The sequence below is a fragment of the Sander vitreus genome, chromosome 22, assembly GCF_031162955.1.
Source record: "Sander vitreus isolate 19-12246 chromosome 22, sanVit1, whole genome shotgun sequence".
Classification (NCBI taxonomy): Eukaryota; Metazoa; Chordata; class Actinopteri; order Perciformes; family Percidae; genus Sander; species Sander vitreus.
Window position 1 is genome coordinate 8,550,546 of NC_135876.1, and position 17,391 is coordinate 8,567,936.

General features: G+C 39.2%; 1 protein-coding gene across 7 annotated transcripts in view; it reads left to right on the top strand.

Moving 5' to 3' along the window:
* The window catches only part of col11a1a (collagen, type XI, alpha 1a), an 85,524-nt gene extending 68,677 nt beyond the window's left edge, over window positions 1–16,847 (top strand). For all 7 annotated transcript variants that reach the window (XM_078280238.1, XM_078280240.1, XM_078280237.1 and 4 more), the window contains 17 exons: window positions 1,861–1,968; window positions 2,370–2,423; window positions 2,601–2,654; window positions 3,705–3,758; window positions 6,277–6,330; window positions 7,643–7,750; window positions 8,066–8,119; window positions 8,461–8,514; window positions 9,301–9,408; window positions 10,425–10,478; window positions 10,571–10,606; window positions 10,698–10,751; window positions 10,873–11,119; window positions 11,762–11,874; window positions 12,312–12,380; window positions 14,648–14,881; window positions 15,494–16,847. In XM_078280238.1, the coding sequence (XP_078136364.1) occupies window positions 1,861–1,968; window positions 2,370–2,423; window positions 2,601–2,654; window positions 3,705–3,758; window positions 6,277–6,330; window positions 7,643–7,750; window positions 8,066–8,119; window positions 8,461–8,514; window positions 9,301–9,408; window positions 10,425–10,478; window positions 10,571–10,606; window positions 10,698–10,751; window positions 10,873–11,119; window positions 11,762–11,874; window positions 12,312–12,380; window positions 14,648–14,881; window positions 15,494–15,640 (1,602 nt within the window). In that variant the 3' untranslated portion in view covers window positions 15,641–16,847. The remainder of the gene's footprint in view (window positions 1–1,860; window positions 1,969–2,369; window positions 2,424–2,600; window positions 2,655–3,704; window positions 3,759–6,276; window positions 6,331–7,642; window positions 7,751–8,065; window positions 8,120–8,460; window positions 8,515–9,300; window positions 9,409–10,424; window positions 10,479–10,570; window positions 10,607–10,697; window positions 10,752–10,872; window positions 11,120–11,761; window positions 11,875–12,311; window positions 12,381–14,647; window positions 14,882–15,493) is intronic.
* Window positions 16,848–17,391: the final 544 nt, after the last annotated feature.

Sequence of the window (17,391 nt, forward strand, 5' to 3'; positions counted from 1 at the left end):
ACTGAATATGAGTTGCAGGTATGTCTTATGTTTGTATGTCTTTTAGTATGTATGTGCCACTTTGTGTGTGTGTGTGTGTGTGTGTGTGTGTGTGTGTGTGTGTGTGTGTGTGTGTCTGTGTACAGGGCATCATAACAATGATGAATATTTGTAGGGCTCTACTTGAAAACATTTTTTAGAAAGTAGCTTCACCTCACTTTACATTACTTTAATGTACACACCACCAAGGTTTGTCAAATTAGTTTTTTTTGCTATAGCAAGGTAGGTAACAGTACCAGCAACATCAGCAACTTATATTTGTAGGTTATTGCCAGGAAAACACTAGCTTAATGGATAGCTTTAGGCAAATATAGAGCAAAATCCAATCTAACAGGAAGTTTTTTTTTCTGTGACACTGTGTATTCATTACACTGAAAGTAATTGCTCCTCACATTGAGGCTGGTAGTTCATCTCAGCATGGCTCTTTTGCTTTGCACCCCATGTCCACATGGCCTGCCAAATTGAGTCTCTTCCCAGACTCTTAAGACATAATTACCAGGAGGATACGCCTGGTGCTTCTGTCCTAAGGAACAATGATTGCAGCCACCATGAAGCATGTTGGCATCAAAACACCAGGCACCTACTTTGCTGAGTTCAGTTTTGATATCTACAATGGAGCAGAAGAAAGGACTATAAAGTTTTCTAAGTCCTCTTCAATACCATGTCTTTATATTAGATTGTTCTAATTGTAGTATAGTGTTTGTAGCAAATGTAGTAATACATTGAATTTTAAAAGATTCTGAAAGATTGCATGTTAATTTACCATATCCATATGTTTGCTATTGCCAGACAGAGATTTATCACAATTTGATTAGCTTTTTTAACTTTTACCAAACACCCATCATTGATGGCTCTATTAGCTCTGCTGCCTCATTTATCATTATTGAGGTACAACAGCAGATTGAAAAGATGGCCTATCTCCAGTGGGAGTGGCAGAGGAGCATGATTAAAAGCATTCATAATGTCCCCTGCTAGTTCCCCATCAAACTGCTGGTGTCATTGACATTTCCAAAGTCAGTGTGCAGCTTAAGTCCCCATTATAAGCCCAGTCCGACCCAATGACTTTCAGTTCTTCTTTTGTCTTTTTACATTGAAGTGTTTCATTTAGTACTTATGGCACTGGGACAATAATAACTCAATAATAACTAATTACCATAATAATTAATAATTCAGTTGAATATCCTTTAATTTAACCTTTATTTGACTGTTTTGTAAGGCACCATGTACAATATTCAACACAACTGTTTCAATTAGATTTTTAATATTTTAATATGGCTAAAAGCTCATTTTTATCCTCATACGTCATCCATTTGAAAACAGCTCACACTAAAGATATACATTAAACAAACTGACATGAAACATGCACTGCATTTAGCCACATGCACTTTAAATTTACAATTCATGATAAACTTAAGATGTGGATGCCCACAAACTGTAAAGAAATCTTATACAAAGTATAATAATATAATCATTCAAAATGAATGTAAGTTGTCCCTTTGTACCAGGAGGGGGAAAGGGACACAGATTTAGACATGCCTCTACAGAAGACTGTAGAGGCACAGTAAAGTCATAGAGCTCATGGTACTGAACAACAAATGTAGACTTTTCAGTCTCATTTCACATCAGCAGTGTTGACCATCCAGAGTAGTTGTCCTCTGCCACACACACTGAGATCAGCTTTGGATCCCATTTCTTTCAGCAGCCTTTGTCCACACATCCGTCTTCATCCCCCGTTCAGTTCATTGTAGACTTAAAACAATGCTGTCCCCTGTGGAACTGTACTGGTGTAATGAATGTCCTACCCAACTCCCCCAATTATAGGGACCTAAAGGCGAAAGAGGAGATAAAGGAGAGGCTGGACCCCCTGGAGCTGCTGGACCTGCTGGTGCCAAAGGACCCCCTGGAGATGACGGTCCAAAGGGCAACCCTGTAAGTCCCCCAAACACTCTTAAAATCGCAGTGGCAAGAGTGTTTTCTGGCACTCAGTCTAACTCTAGACTCAAATGTACTGCTTTAAAGGAAATGTCCCCCACCAGCCCTGAGACAGGCGTTTCATCCTAGAACATATTCAAAACTAAAAAGCCTTTTCATTGAGGGAGATTATATTTTATGTCTGCATGGTAATGAAATGCAGTGAGGCTTTTTGTCATGGATTTGCAGCATCATCCTTAAGTCCATCAAATTGTCTTTGATGGTTGTTACCAGGTACAACAGGACTAAATCACTATCTAAATTACTAACCATGTCCTTTATACCTGTATCCAGGGAAATGATATCTCAGCAGCAGCGCCTTTTTCTACACTGATGCATGTCATTTCTCTCCCTTAAAGGGTCCTGTTGGATTCCCTGGAGACCCTGGTCCTCCTGGTGAGCCAGGTGTTGCTGTAAGTATGAAATCTTTCAGCAATGTTTACTCTATATAGGCCCATATATAGTAGATAGTGTAGATCTTTGTATTGTGAATCATGTTAAATCCATAAATGGAACAGTATGATAGTTAAAGTATAGATCAATATTTTCAGTGGCAGACATGACCTAACCAGCACATCTCTCTTTTGCAGGGCACTGATGGAGAATCAGGAGAGAAGGGAGAGGATGGTGAGGCTGGTCAGCCGGTAAGTTGTTGTCATTCCACAGTCTTTGGCCAAAACAAATGATTGCATGAGTATGTATCATTCACTGTATATGCTTCACTCGAGGGACACTTTAAAAGCACATAATATAATTATCTTAAAAATCAGTTACTTTGCAACAGTGTATGAATAAGAATCAATATGTATTGTTTACACTTACCTTATATTCTACTGTAGTTGTCCATCACAATTACATCTAGTCGGTAAATGATTAACATTTTAATTCATTATATTTACTCCATACTCTTTGGTGTAGGGTAAATGGGCGTATTTGCCTTGCAGATTCATTACTTCTGATTAGAAATAAAAGCCAAACAGTAATGTGCTGGCCCTGTGTAAAGCGCAACGAATCTCAACTCTTATTAACATGTATAAATGTAAATGAGCCTTTATCATTGCCAAAGAAAAACACATAAACTATTTTATTTACTCCATGAATGTTACATATTTGAATTTTGAATAAATACATGTTTATGAACTCTGATTGCATGCCAAAATGCTACAGTGGAAAAGGTAGAAGGTATATTAAAATCTGATACATTTTGTATAGTGGCTCAGTGCTCTTTGAGAGGAAAACATATATATATCCTTCTGTTATACGTCTTTACATGTAACTGTGTACTCAACCGATAAAAGAGCTCAATAACTCAGCATTCACTTTTCAGGACTGCCAAATATTTACCAATGCAAATGATGAAAAAATTGGTTTGATTGCTTGCAATTAACTACGAGATAATTGGATGAGATGGATGAGTGTGTCAGGAAGCACAGTACGTGTCATTTCAGGCAGTGCAGTGTCTCATCCAACTTTGGGTTTTGGCACAACTCTTGTGGACTTTCCTGGGGTTGAATATTCCCTAAATGTCAATATGATCTCTGTGTTGTTGTCCTTTGGCAGACATAACAAGATATTTAGTGAAGCATGCTGATCTCTCATTGAAATTCATATCAGCACTGACTCATTTGTTAATACAACTTGTTTTATTGTCAGTAATAGCATCCTGCATCTCCAATCTCTTTGCTTGTTCTCAGGGACCTCCAGGTCCATCAGGAGAAGCTGGCCCACCGGGACCACCTGGCAAGAGAGTAAGTCTGTGGCCATTAACTCTAAAATGACTACAGTATTTTATTCATGCATGTTTGATGGTCCCCTTTTTTGGCATTTCATCTTTGCAATAGTGAGTTGTTTTGATATGAAATCTCTTGGTGACCAAAGTTTTAGTCAGTGTTAAAACCATGACTCAACAAACCCATGTAAAATGTTAAAAAAAAATAGATGAAATGAGTGTGTATCTGTTGGCATTGTAATCTGGCTCCTGAGCCAACAGACCAGTATCCCACCTCGCTTCGAACAACAACTCCCCCTCGACAACTCAATCTTGGCAGTCAAGCAGGAGAGATTCACATTCATTAAAAGTAGAGTTGGGAAAACAAAGTGGGAGATTTAAAGGGTCAAGGTGTTGCGCTGTCTGCGAAGAAATCCGCCTTGAGAAATGAATGGTCGGATGTGAAAATCATGAATCTTTTTTTTTTTTTTTCGTAGCAAGAAATTGAAAAGGCTTACCAAAAAAAAGCTGGAAAAAAGACCTGTGGGTTTCAAACTAATTTATGTTGTTTTGGCAGTGGGAAAAAAGCGAGAGAGATATAGCAAGTCTGACACATTATTGATCTATGGCTGCTTGACTGACAGTCAGAGCAAAAAAAAAAGGCATACCATGGATGTGGTAAAGTTCTTAAGAGGTTATGAGAAGAGAAGGGTTGGCCTTAGGAGTGCCAACCAACAAAACAATGAAATAAAATAAAACCTCTCATCTGTGTTGATTGTGATGCGATCATCTTCATTAGATTTTTGTCCACCTTTACTAGATGAACTGGGTCTCTACTTTGAGAAAACAAATCTGAGTAAATGTAAAACACAATTAAAGTTTCTGCTTCTATGATGTCCGTTCTCACTCTAACCAATAAGGAGATCCTCTCCATGCATCCTACGGTATGAGGTTGAGATAACGGAGTGGAATATCAAAGCCAGTAAGCTACTTTTTGAATGCACAAATCTGAGGTGGACCATTAATATATTTTCAATATGATGTGAAGCTCAAAGTCCACATGAATATGAGCAGCTATTCTCCTGAATTTGAAAGAAAAGTCACAATCTCAAGTGACTGACTGCATTTCAAAGAAAGACTCGAAGACTCAGTCCAATGGGAGAAAAAATTAAGTCATGCATTTTTAAACATGCTGGGCTGATTGCTTTTTTAATGTGCCCAATGAAATTTACATTCTGAGCATTTAGCATGGTATCAGCATATGCTGCACCTAAATGGCCTGGGGATTATGGTAAGGAAAATGGCTATTTTATCACTCACAGGTCTTTAATCGCTCAGGTGGGGAAAGGAGGGACAGAAGATGATCCCCGCTGCTTCCCGACAGGTTGCTCCTTTGCATACATAGGTCCACAGCAAGCGTTGGCGCCTTCTGTGTCTTCTCAGCGTTTTGCCTGTATAAAATGGCAACAATCCTTAAATCTTTTATCGAGCACAGCCTTCGATTCTGAACAAGTCAATTTACTGTAGCATAGCAGAAAATTTAGTTTCATCTGATTTGCTAATGCCTTAATACTGGGAATGTATTCAACTTTGCTTCTTGAAAAGAGAAATATTGAAAAGTTATTAGCTTCATCTGGCTTTTATTATTTTTTTGGGTGCAGGTCACTATTTAATTTTGTACCTTTTTATCCTTTCTCAGTAGCAATTTCATAAGATTAAGGGCAGTAATAAACTTTGTCTCACCTGATGCTGCAGAGCCAACAAAAAGGTGCCCTGGCGATCTTGACAAAAAGATCACACCTACACATTGATTCTAGCTGCTGTATATTGTGCTACAATTGAAATGGCTCTTTGTGCTCAAGAGCCTGCCTCTTCCCCAACAGTAAGAGGTAGAAGATGAAAGCACCAAGACGGGAGGCGAGCTCACATTATAGGCTCTCAGTCAATAGCCCTCAGGCTTCAGGCGGCCAGATGAGAGTGGAATTTGGATGGAGAAGGGTTTTGAAGAGGGGCCACTGCAGTTGAAAGAAATCATTGTGTGCCTGAGAGCTCCTGACAGAAACATGGCCGTAGCCAGCTATGAGGTCACCGAGGTCTGGACCTCTGTAATTATTTCCCAAAATTCTTTTATTGTATCTCTGCATCTGAATTTCTGTGTAAGGCGTGATTCTCAGCAAAAATAGACAGTGACAATGATCTGGTGATAGTCATATTGACTTCATACCAGCAACATTAGATAATTGACACATATCACCAGCCATCTGTAGATATGTCACAGGCATGAATACAATATTTATAAAAGTAAACTGAAATGCCAAGAGGCTGGCAAGATGTACTGAAGAAAAACTGGTGGTGAGGATCATTCCTGGTTTAAGACTAAAGCATGTATGCAGCATACATGACACAACAGTGTACATCATGTAAAAAAGATTAGCCAGCATACAAACAGATGCATAACTGAGTTATTTTTGCTTAATGATGTTAGCTTCTGTTGTTGTACAGTTAGTGTGTGCTGATGCTGTGTTGAAATGCTAAAACTAAACTGTCATCCTCCTCAGGGACCTCCGGGGGCTGCTGGTGCAGAGGGCAGACAAGGAGAGAAGGGCGCTAAGGTAAAAAAATCAATTCATCCTTCACACAGTAGAGTCGTCTCAGCAGGTCCCTGTACTGCCTCCCCATTACCCGTACCCACATTGTTCCCCCTCTTAAATTAAAAGCACAAAAACGCAAAAAGTAATTTCCATCCTAGATTAAATGGAAATGTATGGATGCAGCCTATTTGAGTCAAACTAAGATGCACTTGTTTCTTGCATTGTGCTGTGGCTTAATTTCAAGACCGACAAAAGGAGTCTAGCCCTCAGGTATTCAGAGTAATTATGTTTTTCCCTTTTTAGTCAGAATCAGAGCCCAAATGAAGCTTCTCTGAGTTTGCACTTGTTTCACACCAAGCTCCTGGTTTCATCAGTCTAAATCTATACATTTGATCTGCTACCTGATCTGTTACCACCAGCTGGTGCACGCTTCATATAAATTACATTTACGACAAACGCATACCTCTCTTCTCAGCTAATCTGGTTACATGAGTAGGGATGTTAAATTTAATTTCCTAGTACACTATACTATAGTAGTATTATGAACTATCTATATATGAATGTAGTTTTTTTTTAATTGCCTTGAAGAATGACCTTTAAGGAAGCACGTGTTTTATCTTGTTCTTAAAGGTGGAAATCAGCCTTGAAGGTGTGCTTGCCAAAAGATAGCCAAAATAAACAATAGTTTCATTAAAGTAGTTATTTGTATTATAGGCTTATAATAAGCCTATAATCTGTAAATACCTTGCAGCTCAAACTTGATATCTTATTTCCATGAGCTCCGTCCAGTCTCTGTGCATATTGATGTATTTCAGATACAGTCCTTCGTGGCACACTTTGAACTTGAAGCTAATTTTCTCATGGACCTCAAATGAAAACATAACAGAATGTAGCACCATATATGGCTGTGCCTGTTCTGAACCTCAGTTGGAGGAGCCGGAGCACTTTGGCTCATCCGATAACTCAGACTCTTGTTTACTTGTCTCCATTTACCCGATCTACACACTGCATACTGCATAATTTAAAGCTAAAAGCAGCCCACAGCTGAATTCTGATAAAATTACTCTGAGATACCGAGAGGCTCCAAAGAAAACAACACATCAAGTGTTCTTTATGTGCTGCAGATTTTAGAAGTTGATGCACATGTAGACTTTATTATTATTTAGATTTACCTGTAGAGTGTCCTCCCTGGCTACAGTTACAGCAGACATTAATTTTGTTTTGTACTTTTTTTATTTGACTGATGTTTTGTTCCTCAGTAACATTAATATAAGCTTAAATTCTTAAATTATGTAACATTGCTTTTTCACAACACTTGCATATCCACATACAGGGTGAGGCAGGTGCCGAGGGTCCAGCAGGAAAAACGGGACCGGTTGGCCCCCAGGGACCTTCAGGAAAGCCCGGTCCAGAGGGTCTGCGTGGAATCCCTGGCCCTGTTGTAAGTCTGAGATACCACAGTGATTTTTCCATGTGATACATTCAGCTCCACTCTCATACAGACATGCATGCTCGAACACAGACACCCACCCACAGTGTGTGCACATAAAAAGGTACTGCTAAGGCATGATGAAAGACTTCATGGAATAATCAATACATCCATTTGGCTTATACTTTAGTTTCGCTTGTTTATTCCAGCACACTTTTTCCCCCTATTTGGGCTATTAATCATTGTGCTGAACACAGCAAATCAATGGCAGGCCAGAGAAAATACAGCAGGCTATAATGCTCACTGCAATCGAATGGCTTTTCACAGGGTGAACAAGGACTGCCCGGCTCCCCAGGACAGGATGGTCCACCTGGCCCCATGGTTAGTATGTGTAATATCTATCTCTCTGGCTCTTTCTCACTATTTATCTAGCTAGAGTTGGAGTAGTTGGGAGGTATATTTTTTCATATTTGACAGAGATAAGAAAGTTCCAGTCTTTAGGTTCAGTCAGGTGGAACAAAACCAACTGGACTGTCCCTATGAGTCATATCTGTAATACATGGATGGTTTAATGCCTCTTCTTTTGTTCCCTTTTCATGTTTCTTTGTCCCTATTACCTAATTTCCTGCTTCAAGTTTTCTGTCTTACTAGTTTTCCTCACAAGGTCCTGTCTAACTTTTCTCTGTGAAATTGATTTTTTAACTTGTGCTATTGTTTTTTAGGGTCCTCCTGGTCTTCCTGGTCTGAAAGGTGACCCTGGATCTAAAGGTGAAAAGGTGAGTGTAGCCCCTTTTCTTCTTGCTGATTACATTTTCCAGGTTCCAAATAGGCTGGCAGATAAACAGGAAAACGGTGATTTAGGTTCAGACTTCAGTCAAGGCTGCTCGCCACTTGCACAGAGCTTCCACGACTTTGCAATCGATCAAAAGCAACACATCTTTTAGAAATACAAAGCAGCGTTGATAATAGAGCTTATGTTAACATTTAGGAAACAAAATTAGTTTTTGCCATAGCTGCTGTAAGAGAAAAACTCGTAACAGGATTGAATATGCAGCTGAATGTGATGTATCACTCTGATCGCTCTAATCTTGCTCTTTTCTTTGTTGCCACTGTCAAATTTGCCAGTGAAATATAACTGCAAAGGATATTCAGACAGCACACATTACTCTATCTAAATTGCCTCCCACACACTGACATGATGGCTTGAGAGAAAGCAGTTTAAAAGCACACAATAGAGGCACCGTGTTGCGCGTGTTTAATGCTCTCAAATCATTGGGCTTGGTTAGAGCTTGCCTATTTCAAAGTCATCATCTTAGTGTTGTGAATAGTTTTTTTTGTGTGTCTGTTCCAGGAGATACATTTATATTATAATGCCTGAGGATCTGTATTGTCATGAAACTTCACAGCCTTCCATGTGCATTTCAGTATTGTGGAAGAAATGCTGTTTGATTTTTGCCCGTGTCAGACATGAATACAATAGCTTTAAAGTTTTAGAGCACAAAAGGACATTGCTGTTTCCTCTGACTGTTCTTTGTGTGTGCTCATTTGTTTTCGTCCTACAGGGTCATCCAGGTTTGATTGGCCTGATCGGACCCCCTGGTGAGCAAGGAGAGAAGGGAGACCGAGGTTTGCCCGGCCCCCAAGGTTCTCCCGGTGGCAAGGGCGACAGTGTAAGTAATTGATGACTCCATTCCCACCTTGGTCCCCGGGCCTTTTGCCCACCACCTCTCGCCCTTCCACCGTGGCCACAGTCACTTGCTGTTGACTGAAACCCAGTGAAAGAGGCGGTGCAGGGCTCTGCTGCACTGCACTGCACTGCACATCTCTTCACTCACCATGAGCAAACTTTCTGTTGGTTCTAGCTTTGACAGATTGGACTACTCATTCATATTGCTCAAAAGATGTAAACAACTGTATTAACATGGCTTTGAGGCATCGTGTTTAAACTTTTGATCTCCCCTTCAATGTTTTTGGAGAGGATCGTTTCTGTGTATCTGATGCCTACTGTGCATATTTAACTGCATTGTCGAAAACACTGAAACGAGTTTGCTTCTGAACCACAGCATTAAAATGAATATATTCTTTTAAACCACTGAGCCCTCCACTAAAACAGTAAGAAGAACTGAAAGAAGGTTGAAGCTCAGTCTCGATAAAGGACTGATGACAGCCTTCATCCATTTTTAAATAAACATTGCAGGATGACTGCATTTGCGATTCTGTCCTGCTGTGGCCCTTGGACTGCCCTGGCTTGGTCATTTAAAATGATGGGTTGGATTAAGTATCTGGAGATTAGGCCTAATGAAATCGTAATGTCCCCTTTTGTCAGAGCACAAGGGCTTCAAAAAGGTTTTCACTCAGTTTACCATTTCCATTTTGGGGTCTCAAAATAGGCTTCATATTGTTTGGCTTTATTTCCTGACTAAATTGAGCTATACGATTGCGAATTGCTGGGTTCAAAGAAATCAAGTGCAGTGTTGATGGCTAAAATAAAGTATTCTTCTCATCTCAGTTAATAAAAAAACTCCATAAGAAGGCTCATTATGCATTTGTTCCATATCCCTGGTCCTGTGCCATTATATTCTATTTTTTTCATTTCGCTCATTATTTAAGCCTCCCAATAATACTTTAGTCTACAAGGTTTCTTTAATATATATCTGACTTCTGCTTTCATCTCATCTTATCACAGGGTATCGGTGGTTCTTCCGGTCCTCTCGGTCCCCCAGGCCCCCCCGGTCTGCCTGTAAGTCTTTTACTGGTTCACTCATTCATTTAGATTCTACACTGACGATAGAATGACTTTGCCAAATTGCTGTGCTTCTGTCCTATATGCAGGGTCCTCAAGGTCCCAAAGGAGCCAAGGGTTCATCTGTGAGTACTATCAGTGTTTAAAAGGCACATTGTCACTGTTTGTATGTTTGATTTATCTTGGTTAACATGTGTCTATTCATGTGTGTCCCAGGGTCCTGCTGGTGCAAAGGGAGACACTGGTACAATTGGTCCTCCTGGTCCTCCTGTGAGTATTTAAGGCCACTACTGTTCCCTCTTTTCCTGCTAAATTAAAATTGCATTGAACACAATCCCAGGTCAGTTTGCTCGTATGAAATCTAAAACCGTTTTCCCACCACACCCTACAGGGCCCACCAGGTGAAGTTATCCAGCCCCTGCCCATCCAGTCACCCAAAAAGACCAAGCGCTCCAGTGGCATGCAGTCAGACGCAGCCTCTGCCATCATGGACTACGGCGAGGGAATGGAGGACATCTTCGGCTCACTCAACAACCTCAAACAGGACATTGAACGCATGAAATACCCCATGGGCACACAAAACAACCCTGCCAGGACGTGCAAAGATCTGCAGCTCTGCCACCCAGAGTTCCCTGATGGTAAGCAGGAGTGCTTGACGTAAAAGTAAAGTATAAAAACACACCCCTCTTATTAGTGTAACTCACAAAGTCAGGCTACAGCAGAGAAGAACTGTATAACCCTCGGGAATTGAGACACTAGAGATTCTCCCCATTTTCTCTGCTTTTCTGACAAACTGATACTCAAGTGAAAACAAACTTTTAGTTCAAACAGTGATTGAGAACACTGTGCAGAGAAGATTGGGCTAATCAGTGTTAGAACTTTTCCCTTTCTTCCTTATGTGTGCTTACTATTTGCAGTTTAAGTCATTTTCCATCACCTCCTCAGTCCCCATAAGAGCAATCAACGAGGCATAATGAGAGTGACAGAAAGTGGTAATTTAGAGCCACATGGATTGGTTTAGGTCGTCCTTCCCTCGTTTTGCTTCTGTTGAGCAAAATTGTCAAAATTGTTGCACATAAATTATACCCCACTCCAGGCATAACAATAACATTTTATCTAGCAGTGTATAAGCCATGAAAATCAGCAGTAAACTACTTTAAAGCAGAATTTCACATAGGATCAAGAAATTCTAGCACACTTCATTTCTGAAAAGGAGCTTCAAGCCATTTTCTATGGACAGTAGTAGAACAGGATGTTTAAGTGTGCTTGGTTCTCCTCAGGCGAATACTGGATTGATCCAAACCAAGGCTGCTCCGGGGATTCCTTCAAAGTCTACTGTAACTTCACCGCCGGGGGCGAAACCTGCATCTATCCAGATAAGAAGTCTAATGGAGTAAGTGACTTTGGATTTGTACACACAAGATTTATAACTGCCTGTTTCTAATCATCATTTCTCATCAAATCTTAATCCATTATGTACCACCACATCAACAAACAGCGCAGCACTAGGCTGAAGTTGTCAAAGGAAGCCATTTGATTTGCTTCAGGGCTAAGCTTGTACATATTTGATATTCACTTTTGTGCAAACAACACAAGAACCACCAAAAGGCAAATACGATGCAATGTTTTGACTATAAAGTTTGTAAAAAATGATTTTTCAAAGATATTAAAATAACATACAGGTTTATCTTCTGCTCCCAGATGATAGACTTCGATGCTACCCTTCAGGCTGTGCTTTATACAATAGACATTTTTTATATAAAAATATAGATATAATGCCCATGATATTGTCTAGTATTAATATGCCCTGTCTGGTTTTGTTTTCTACAGGTCAGAATATCTTCATGGCCCAAAGAAGTCCCTGGGACATGGTTCAGTGAATTTAAGCGTGGGAAAATAGTAAGTCTTTTTTTCCCTCTTCTTTCATCCACCTCCTTCAGTTTACTGCAAAAAATACCAAATACATAAACTCCTTCACTCAGTGCTAAACTGAATGGATTGATCCACCTCTTCTATTTTCCCTGCATTCTCCCATGCACCTGTGCAGAGTTACTGCAAAACGGCAAGCAGCTGCTAATGGACTCAAATAGCAGCACCACCCATAAAATTTTGAGGCAGTGACCCAAAGTTGCTCCCCATAAAGAAATCCCAAACTGCCTTATGGTTTGAATGTGTCTATACTTTAGGCAAAACGAGAGCAGAGAGAATTCAAAGTGCAAGGGGTAGGCTTTCATCATGAAAAAGATTGCTTTTAGGTAAAATAATCTACTTCCTTTTGAACCAGTGCCTCATTTTCAGTTACTGTCATTACAATTCATTACATTTCTAAGACTGTTCTATATAAAGAAGAGAGCATCAATAAAACATTACAGAGGATTCAAGCAGGATGCCTGAGTATTTTAGCATTCCAGTAGTCCTCACTCTGCCCTTGAACAGTTAGAAATGGCCTCGGTAAACATCAGCTTCTATTTCTTGTAGTCAAAAATGAAAGAAACAAGTTTGTCTGCTCCATCAGACTGCTGTCATGCTGATGTATTTCCTAAGAGAAAAGACTGTGACAGAACAATACACAGTACATCTCCTGCTTACAAACTGAGGGCTCTGTTAATGCACATATCCAGATAAGGTTCACTGTCAGGGTCTTGTGTGTTCTGTAGACCTCTCGTCTTTCTAGATTCAAGACAGGCAAGGCTCATTAGGTTGACTTTTATTAAACTGGGACAAAAAATATATTGTTACAAACATACATATGCTATTAAACTACTATATATACTGTAAGACAAAGTAAATTCAGTGACTCAAATGTATCTTGCACTGTGCTTTTCCTGGAGACCAACTATCTGAACTATAGACTGTTAAGATCTTAACACACAATGGTAATTAGATAATGTTGTCCATGTAGGAATTAAAGTACCACAGGACTAACTGATGCCTACAGTACTGTAAGTGTAGAAATCCTCTGGCTGGCTGTGAAATAGTGTTCTCCTGGGATGGGGGACTTTGGCGAGAAGATAGAATCCATCTGAGCAGAAGTCATCTGGCCTGACTGTTTGAGCAAATATGTCTTTGTTGAACAGAGGGCTTTTCTGTGATGCAACATGTCTTCTGGTGGCCATATTTAAGCTCCTCTGCAGTTGATTTAGATGAGAGTGCTGTGGCCCCATTCAGTAATGTTTAAAGTTATAGTGACAAAGCAACTAAGGTTAATTTTACCATGCAGCCACTAGCCTTGTCAAAGCTGTTTTGGGATTTATTTGGGTTAAGAGGCAGCGACGGTTACTGTATATCAATTGGAAAACTTATGACTAATTGTTATAGGTATTTTTTATTTCCCCCCCCCCCGTAACTAACTTACTTCAATATTATTTGGGCCAGGACATACTCTTCATATCTTAAGAAACTGTACAAAGGGAAATTGTGTGATCAGCTGCCTTTTTTAACAGAAATAAAATGTGAATATTTTTGGTTACACTTTACTTGAAGGTATCTACATAAGAGTGACATGACAATGTCATGAACTTGTCATAAACATTATAAACGGTAATAAACGTTTATGACATAACGCTTCTGTCATTAAGTGTCATTTGTTTTTTGTCATGACAAGTTAGGGTTAGGGTTAGAGTTAGGGTTCATGTGTCATGACAGTGTCATGTGTTCATGACAGTGTCATATCACTCTTATGTAGATACCCTTCAAGTAAAGTGTTACCATATTTTCATTGCCTTCAACATTAATAAACTACAGACTTAATCTTATTAAGAAAATTATATTTAAACTCTCCCTGGCACCCAAAACACTTCAGGTTTTCTTTCTTTTTTTACACTAATTTGTGTTAGTTCGTCACACACTCTAACAGGCAGTCTAAATATCTTCATCTTGTTTTATGTTTCAGTAATGAGGCCGCATGTTCAAGATACAAAGCTGGCTATTGGAGATCTAACATATGCATAATTTATAAAAACATTTTAAACATCTCTGGTTCAGTTTATTTTATTGTTTTGTCTTCTAATTGCTTTATTATTATGTATGACTACTCCTTCATATTTTTTACACATTTCTTTCTCTTCTATTAATTATTTTATTTTAGTTGTTTTATAAATCCAGTGAAAATGTAGAAGTGTTTGCTTCTTAACCTTTGACCTCTCTTCCTTTTTGCCCACCAACAGCTTTCCTACGTTGACGCAGATGGAAACTCAATAAACATGGTACAGATGACCTTCCTCAGACTACTGACAGCCTCTGCCAGGCAAAACTTCACCTACAGCTGCCACCAGTCTGTGGCGTGGCACGACGCCACCAGCGACAGCTACGACAAGGCGCTGCGCTTCCTGGGCGCCAACGATGAGGAGATGTCCTATGACAATAACCCTTACATCAAGGCCCTTTCAGACGGCTGTGCGGTAAGCCCTGTCCATGGATCAGTTTGTCTAAATGAGCAGGGAGTGTATGGCTGTTACAGGCATCACTCAAAATTACTGTGTTTTAATTCGACTTATGCGAGCAATTCAAACGGCTAATTACAGCATGCACGTTTTGCTGCTCTTTAAAGTTGGATTTTTTCGGATGAGTTACCCTAGCTAGCTAGTGCTATTAAGAAAAAAAGAACAAAAATCGAGCATGACTTCTGACACATTATGTCCTGTGGTGTTTCAAATAGAAGTTTAAGAACTGTCAAGCTTTGAATAGTTGGAATCAGTTAATCATTTATTTGGGACTTACTGAACAGAACTATTATTTCTGTAAGGAAATCACATTAGTAGTGAAACAAGAATGGAAAGCTATAATTGTAGCTGATGACAGCTAATGATTGTTAAAAGCCCATCTATCCTCATACACACACATTAGCAGCGTTTTCCCAGTAGCTCGGGTCTAAAGGAAATGAATGGACTGACCTAATGATCAGCATGAAGACACAGTGAAAGGTTTTGCCAAGTTAGAAACATGACAAAATGTGTGTTTGTTTTTTTTGCTTGTCTAATTGTATCTCTGTGTCCGTGTCTCTCTTGTTGCAGACGAGGAAGGGCTATGGAAAGACTGTGATGGAGATTAATACTCCCAAAATCGATCAGGTTCCAATCATCGATGTCATGTTGACTGACTTTGGGGACCCTAACCAGAAGTTTGGGTTTGAAGTTGGGCCCATCTGCTTCCTTGGCTAAATAAAACACGAAAAAAAAAAAAAAAAGGACTTGATGGGGCCAGCAAAGAAAGTCAAGTTGAGACGTTTTGGGTACCACCAAACCCCATTTCTAGCCCCCCACCCTTTTCTATGCCACATGCAAGTTTTGAATAAGAGATGGTGTAGCAAAGCATGTCTTTCCATGTATGTACATGTAACCCAGGAAAATACTTGTTGCCCTTGTAGGGCTCGAACCACATGACTTAACCACGTTATGGAGCAAAGGTGAAGGACATTTGAACGCGTGGCAGAGGAGGGTGAATCGGAGGTAACCAAGAGAGGGGGTCAGGCGACATAAGGGGACACAGACCTCCTCTCTGGATACTCCAGGTGCTGTATGAAAACGACTACAATGGTGCTTGTTCAAAACACACACAAAATATAAAGAGGTGCTAAGAAAGAAGGTGTATTTTGATAATTATAAAAAAAAAAAAAATGTAATTATTATTTTGTACAATACTGTTATTTCTGAATCCACTTTCAAAACTTGCATGTGTATCAGATTCTGCTTCCGGCTCTTTAATTTCTATGTTGGTTCAAAGATATACAGTGTAAGTTAAAGATATCATTCAATCAAATAAATTTATAATTCTGATATTTTTTTTGTTCAACACATACTGTGTATTTGTCATGAAGCAAATAAAGTGAGCATTCAAACAATTCTCTATTGCTAAATTAGACTGTATTCCCTTTGTATATATTGCCAGTCCAAAGCTTAAGGTTATTTGCTGTTTTGCCCTTGTGACCGTAGGTGAAACAACTGGAAGTATCACACCAGCACGTATACACATCTCCCACTAATGTTGTGATCTTGTGCTAGTAGGAAGAAATCATGGCATTCATTTTTCCTTTATTTAATTCTATTTGTTGTTTTTTTTCTGTTTTGTTTCCTGACAGGCTTTTTATTTTGGTTGTATACCTCAAACTTTCTTGATAACCTGTAAGATGCAAGGATGTTATGCCCTGTATATACCTTGGTTAAGCAATTAAGTTTATATATTTTGGGTGGGGATTTTTTTAAAGAGAGAAATACGTTAACTGTTAGACATCCACTGTTCAAATCCTTCTGTGAATGCAATGAGAAGCCCTTTAGGTGACCCATTTTTGTAACTAAAATGAGAAAATGTTTTAATGTGCTTTTTATAGTTCATTTAAATATTAAAAACTGGATTCTAAACAACAGTGAACTGAATGTCTCTATGGTTTGTGTAAGATGACTTTGGAGTAGATCTACCTACTGTACATGTTAAATGCTTTAAATCAAGGATATGTTAATTCAACTAAGACTCTGGGCTGGTGCAATTCCATCTCTCTTGAAACCAATAAAGTACCATCTTACAATAATTCCCTTTTATTCTGAGTACATGAATGGAAACGTGAATAAAATGTCTCCTTTTGTTTTACATAGGAAGAATGGCAATTTTTTTGCAATGTTCCTATATTCGCTATTTATTTCCACAAGAAAGATTAGCTATGGACATATATTTACTATGAACTATATTTTTCAATATTTATATGAGCGTAATAAGTGTTGGGGGACGACACGCACACAAAAAAGCCATTTATCTCCACTGGATACGTTTTTTTCATTCAGATAGAGTGAAACATCAAGGCCTATTTTACACAAAGGATGTAAAGGCTCCAATAGGATGGGGAGGGGTTTTAGCGCAGTTATCTTAGCATATGTGTGGCAAATGTGAATTCTTTTCTATGACAAAAACCTTTTACCAA